The sequence below is a fragment of the Nansenia antarctica genome (assembly GCF_963989245.1).
Source record: "Nansenia antarctica genome assembly, chromosome: 7".
Classification (NCBI taxonomy): domain Eukaryota; kingdom Metazoa; phylum Chordata; class Actinopteri; order Argentiniformes; family Microstomatidae; genus Nansenia; species Nansenia antarctica.
Genome location: NC_137677.1, coordinates 65463480 through 65470497, shown reverse-complemented (window position 1 = coordinate 65470497; position 7018 = coordinate 65463480). Strand labels below are relative to the sequence as shown.

The 7018-nt window shown below is 45.4% G+C and overlaps 1 protein-coding gene across 1 annotated transcript in view; it reads right to left on the bottom strand.

Moving 5' to 3' along the window:
- Positions 1–1610: 1610 nt before the first annotated feature.
- Positions 1611–7018, bottom strand: part of pdia5 (protein disulfide isomerase family A, member 5) — a 38551-nt gene continuing 33143 nt past the window's right edge. Inside the window, exons 8-9 of the mRNA XM_080537054.1 lie at positions 2262–2396; positions 1611–1721 (exon numbers count right to left, since the gene is read on the bottom strand). Of these exons, the coding sequence (XP_080393180.1) occupies positions 1638–1721; positions 2262–2396 (219 nt within the window). The 3' untranslated portion in view covers positions 1611–1637. The remainder of the gene's footprint in view (positions 1722–2261; positions 2397–7018) is intronic.

Genomic DNA, 7018 nt, shown 5'->3' with positions numbered 1-7018 from the left:
ATAAAACACAACTTCACCTACAAGATAGGCCTTTAAATATGTATAGCCGCTTAAGCCAGGAACAGCCTAAAACACACAGCATTAAAGTTGGCCACCAAAAGGTAATGATAATGGCGCAGGCATCGATAATGACGCCAAGCTCTGAGAAGGGGGTTTTGGGACTTCATCGACTCAAACCTCTGATCCATTCTGAAGTCAGAAGCCATTTGGGTGTGCTGCCTGCGACATTAGGGGGACGACACTGCTGCCCAGACCAGCGAGACACAGACAAACTGAAGCAATCGGCTCTTGGATCGTCTGCGCTGTTCAGTCGGAACCGAGACACGTGATACAGGCTGGGCTGCTTATCTACCACCAGAGCGGTCTAGATCATCACCGCTGCCTCCCCATGAAGTGTATAGGTCTACTGCACAGAACAACGGAGGAAGTGGAAGTCTACATTTTTGGGACGGAGGATTTTTCTTTTCTCCCAATGCCTATTGTTGTTGTATAACTGGCCCAAATGCTGAAATGATAAATATGCTCGCAGGGAGCCACGCTCTTGAGCCATATCTCTATAAATACTAGAGGAATGTACAGTAGGGCCATAGAGAGGTAATAGTATGCATAATTATTAGAACAAGGACGCCTCCACAAATCATTAACTGTCGAGAAATGAGTGTAGCATAACAATTCACATTACTGTTTTTGGCTTTTTTTGTTTTGTTATTGTTGTTCCTGTGATCTATTGAATTTTCTGCCGTTTTTCTCCTCACGACTGATTCTGAAACACAAGTGCCGAGGCAGAACCGCACATTATCACTAGAGTTCTGATATGCTTTAGGGTCTAAGTGTCACCATATCTTCGTCTGAAGTGAAGTGAATAATTTGTTTCCAAACACATTTTAAGGCCACAGTTTTGGAGCTACTACATAATTGTTTTTTTCTTTTGAAAGCAAGAGACTTTACTGCAGAGTAACATGACAAGTTCTGTACAAAAATATTGGAACAAACCTAAATTGTATATTCCTCTTCAAGGGTACGAACGAACGAACGAGAGGGGGGGGGGGGGTTGATAAGACTGTAGAAGTGACCTCTATGGTTGGTATATGATGTAATGTAAGCTGGCTGTGTGGTGGGACATGCAGAACAACCACCATCTCCCTCCTTCTCCATCCCCCGACCAGCCGCCATAACCGCCACCGCCACAGGTTCAACCACACAGATCCTCAGGGGTTGGCAGCGAGGCCTCAGTATTGCATAGATACAGTATAAGGTGTAGCTTTTCACAAATGCAGTCACAGTATTTTGGAGGAAAAGAAAAAAAAATATCAGTTTTTTGTTGATTTGTTTTGTTTTTTTGGTTCTTTTTTTGTTTTGTTTTTTAAGTTTGTTCCATCAAAATATTCATGAAAAAAAGTCGTCTCAAGTGGTTCTGACGGTAGGTACTCCACTGGTACTGTATTACAAACAGGATCACTGCGGTATAAAAAAATAAGCCTTTTCTTGCTTGACGCTGAGGTTCTCATAGTGTCATCAACCACATCAGTGCTGAGAGGAGCCCTGTCAGGGTCACAGTGCAGCGACAGGCTCCTCCCACTCCGACAGGCTCCTCCCACTCCGACAGGCTCCTCCTCCCACTCCGCCCCGCCAGCCTATTAGAGCTCCTCCTTCCTCTTGCTGCCCACCTTCTCCTGGTCCCGCCCCCTCAGGCTGCGCATGAAGCCTATGAACCCCGCCTCCTGAGAGAGGAGGTGGAGAGAGAGAGAGAGAGAGGAAGAGAGAGAGGAAGAGAGAGAGAGAGAGAGAGAGAGAGAGAGAGAGGGAGAGAGAGAGAGAGAGGAAGAGAGAGAGAGAGAGAGGGAGAGAGAGAGAGAGAGGAAGAGAGAGAGGGAGAGAGAGAGAGAGGGAGAGAGAGAGAGAGGAAGAGAGAGAGAGAGAGAGAGGAAGAGAGAGAGAGAGAGAGAGAGGAAGAGAGAGAGAGAGAGAGAGAGAGGAAGAGAGAGAGAGAGAGGAAGAGAGAGAGAGAGACAGAGAGGGCGAGAGAGAGAGAGGGATGAGGCTACAAAGCTTTAACGTTCACAACACAATATGATATATTATTATCATCAACCACTTATGATATTCTATCATAGGTTAATAGAAGAGTACGTAGCAACAACAATAATAATAATAATAGCAATAACAATAATAATAACAACAACAATAATAATAATAACAATAACAACAATAATACTAATAACTTTTATAAACTTACATTTATAAAACTTAGTGTTACTTACCCCTCTATCTCCGTTGTATTTTTCTGCAAACTTGCCATAGTTGTAGTAGTTGAAGGTGGGGTAGCCCTCCACGTTCTCCTGCTTGCATAGCTCATGGTTCTGTCCTTTAGTGCAGTCCACAGCAGCGTAGGCAATCTGAGGGGTCACAACACGGGAGGGAACACACCATGAGCTCCTGTACTGTACAGCATCACCTCAAAGCAACAGTAATCCCAACCCGCTAATGTACAGCTCGTGAGCTTAGAATGATAAGGTTCTATCTCCCTTTAGAATGATAAGGTTCTATCTCCGTTTAGGGCAGTTCAGAGATATTGAGCGTCAAAGTTTTTACATTCCATTATGTTTTGTGAGATGGAATCTTTGTATTTTATTAATTACTAACTAAAAACATGTCAACATTTTAAAAATAACACCACACAGGCATTAATAAACACCTAATGGATCAGATTATGTAAAAAAACTCAATTTCCACCAAAAATGTAGATCCTAGAACCTTATAATTCTAACGTCACGAGCTACTGGAACGGTCAGGAGAGGCTGGAGCGGTCAGGAGAGGCTGGAGGGGGTAGAGACTGGAATGGTTTGGTTCGATAGTATTCCTCATTCCACTCCTCCGTGCATTGCAATGAGCCCCGTCCTCCGATTTCTACCTCCCCCAGCCTCCCAGGTAACGCTCCGCTAGCTACACCGTCGTCGTGATACTGTGTTTTCAGATGGAGCCAGTGCTGCAGCCTGATTGCAGCAGCTGTGTGGTAGTTGTGTGTATTGAGCTAGGCATACGCACGGTGCCAGGGCCGGTCCTAGGCATTTAGGTGCCCTAGGCGAGAGTATGATTTGATGGCCCCCCCCCGTTTTTTTTTTTTTAGGGGCGCCACCACCACCACATTAAGCCACCAAATACTGCCTCATCACCACCCACACATTCAACAGTAAAAATATGGACAACAATGGTTTCAAGACAAAAATAGACAGTAGGCTGAGACATATTCTCATAGAGACATGAAAGTCATAGAGACAAAATTATTGAAATGTAAAAGAATGGGGCATTTGGCGCCCTAGGCGACCGCCTAGTTCGCCTATGCCTAGGACCGGCCCTAGTGTGTAGTAGTGTGTATTGAGCTGGGCATACGCACGGTGCCGCCCCCCAAAAACAACATCAGTGAAACTACTAAACCAGCAGCACTGGAGCCCCTGGAGGTAGGTGAGCTTCCCCTGGCCTCGGCTCACGGGTGTTGGATGTTGCTGTTCCCCTCTGCCGAGCTGCCTTGAGGCCTGATAAGATGTCTGGCCCTGGGGATAACTGACTTCCCTCTGGGGGGGGGGGGGACGACAGCCAACATCCACCATGCCCAGGACGAGGACATGACAACCATATCAAAACAAGGGGGAGGGGGGAGGGGGGGGGGGCTGTGAATGCTCATAGGAGGAGTGTGGGATGACTATGAACTGGCAGATTATGATGTTTTTTTTTTATTTTTATGAAGAATGAAATAGCTTTCCCTTTAACAGATACTGTGTGGTTTGTTTCCATGGTAACTTCCATGGTGACATTATCAGCCAAAACAGGCTGAACACTTTAAGTCTCTGGGAAATTATATAACCGACACCTACAAGCTTAAAGGAAGGAAGGAAGAATGGATTTGAAAAGAATACCGGTATAATAAAATGTATAGTTATTGGCGAGGGAAGTGACAGTAAACGCTCACAACAACAAGAGACGTTTCTTGGCAACCGTTCGTTTGAGCTGTTTTCCGCTCAGAAATTCTCACTTCCTTTCTCAAATTTAGCCAGTTTTTTTTCTCTCTCTCTCTCTCTCTCTCTCTCTCTCTCTCTCTCTCTCTCTCTCTCTCTCTCTCTCTCTCTCTCTCTCTCTCTCTCTCTCTCTCTCTCTCCTCTCTCTCTCTCTCTCTCTCTCCTCTCTCTCTCTCTCTCTCTCTCTCTCTTCTCTCTCTCTCTTCTCTCTCTCTCTGTCTCTCTCTCTCTCTCTCATCTCTCTCTCTCTCTCTCTCTCTCTCTCTCTCTCTCTCTCTCTCTCTCTCTCTCTCTCTCTCTCTCTCTCTCTCTCCTCTACTCTCTCTCTCTCTCTCTCTCTCCAGAGTTAAGCAACGTGACTAATACATTCCTATCAGCTATCAACCATTTACAGTGGGTGGGGACAAAAACAAACAAACCCATCACTCCAACATCATCACAACAACAAAAAAGAGATTTATGTTTGGGGGCCCGTCTCAGGGAGGCAGTTAGCAGCACAAGCCGCCTAAATGAGCCGTAAATACCACCTCTCTATAGCGACACGGCTCACTCAGCCTGTCTTTTTGTATCGCCCCCGAATTACCACCTTCCTCCCTCAGCTTCTCCTAATGCTGCGCGTTGAACCTGTCACGTGAAATAATCGCCAGCTGTCATCATCCCCCTCGAGATGAACCCGCGCGGAGATGACGGATCGCTTGTTGACGCAAAATAAACGGGACAGGTTGACGGCCATTTCTCGGATATGGAAAATAGTACGTCCCATTAAGAAACACTCACATAGAAAATAAACTAACCCTTAGATGAACCCAGGGTTCCCACACCATCTGAAACATCAAATTCAAGCACCTTTCAAGGACTTTCAAGACTCAATTCCCTCAAATTCAAGGACCCAACACGGCATAGTTTGAGACAGATCTAGATGAGAACTTATATAATAGGAACTATCGGCTCACAGACAACAATTAAAAAGAGAGGCTTGAATGTGTGTAACACTAGACGGTCTCTTGCCTTCTCTACCACAGCACAGCAAAACAATATATTGTGAATATGTGTAAAGTTAAGCAATACAGAGACTTATTTACTAGTTGACGAGCTAAGTAAAACATTTTTGAATATATATTTTTATATATTTATATTAAGAGAGAGACAGAGAGAGACATAGACAGAGAGAGAGAGAGAGAGAGAGAGAGATGAGAGAGAGAGAGAGAGAGAGAGAGAAGGAGAGAGAGAGAGAGAGGGGAATTCAAGCACTTTCAATGACCCATGTTTCAATGACCCATGTCTATTTTCCGAGGCTCAAAGACGCTGACAAATATGGAAAAAACGGTAAAGTGCTGCTGTGTCCCTTGTTGTATGAATAGATCCCAGTCTAAAAAACGATTGAACTGTCATTCTACCGCTGTAGTACACTGGTACTCTGGTGCTTTAGTACACTGGTACTCTGGTGCTTTAGTACACTGGTACTCTGGTGCTTTAGTACACTGGTACTCTGGTGCTTTGAGTACACTGGTACTCTGGTGCTTTAGTACACTGGTACTCTGGTGCTTTAGTACACTGGTACATCTGGTGGAGGGAATTTCTGGTTTGGACCCGGAAATTGCAAAACGTCACGTTTGACATCAGACTTAACAACCAAATGGAACAGGGTTCACTCTCGGACCTCAGAGGTTCTGTTAACCTCTCCAGGCCCAGCGGCAGGGGGGCGGTTTACCACATGTACAAAAGAAGAGATTTGGTGAGGCTGCATTCTCATTTTATGCACCCAGATTGTGTCTCACTGCAGTTTATATTAGGGATGCAACCTCAGCACATAATGTTCAAGTCAAGACTAAAAACCCATCTTTTTAATATTGCCTTCTTTAAATGACTAAATAATTATATTAAGATGATAAAAACCCATCCTTTTTAATATTGCCTTTAAATTACAAAATAACTCAATTAAGATTAGATAATGATTAAAGCACTTTGAGTGAGCTGCAACGTTTGCAGGAAAAGCGTTATACAAATAAAGTTCTTCTTCTTCTTATTATTATTTACAGCCCAGCAGAGACCTGAGTCATACCATCACCCTGACGCCCCTCCCCTGGCCATAAATCAGACGAATAAATCAGACCAAATTGACGTGAGGAAAATGAAGCCGTGAAGGATTGTTCTTCAGAGGGCTGGGGCCAATTGCCGTATTGATCGTTCCAGGGTTGAAAGAAGACCCCACAATATCTCATTGATCACAGCAGAGCTGAGCAGCGTGGAGCATGTAGATGTAATGTGCAGCACAGTAGTTGGGGCCGTTCCTCAATCGATTCCATTGCATGACAATGAATCCCGTCCTCCGATTTCTCCCTCCGCCAGCCTCCCCCCTTGCGCTAACGCCGCTGTGCTAAAAGCAGCAGGCCGCACTGCACTGCAGTAGTTTCATCATCAGACTTCTCTGGTATAGGAATGGAAGTAATTAGTGGACTTTCTTACCTGCGGTGGTAATGAATCTGCGATAGCAAGCAGAATCTTCAGGAACCCCCTCCGCGCGCACCCCCCGTGCACCCCCCCACCCCCCCCCCAAAAAAGAGCCAATCTCTCTCGCTCCGCTCCCCCGCGTTCTCATTACAATTACAACACATATCTCTGAAATGACTAATTCTAAAGCCAACCCCCCCTGTCTTTTATATTTACTGATACACAGTTCAATCAGGAAAGAGAAAACCACTGTTTGTACAAAAAGCTCAGCTGCACTGATAGCCTCCGTATTCTGGGAGGCATGCTGCAGTGTATCGGGGTGTTTAATTGGGGCTCTTCAAAGAGAGAGGCTAAGCTCATTTCGGTTCCTCTTGGGTAAACGAGGCTCATCAACCCAGCAGACTGTGATCCGCTCTCAGCGTAGACCGACACACCAGGGCCTCCCTCCCGCTCTATAAATAGTCAGTTATGGATGAATAATCCGTGTTCTGTTCCTTTCCTTCCATCACTCCTCCTGCTGCTCAATCACACCCTTCACCCCCCTCCGCTGCCCC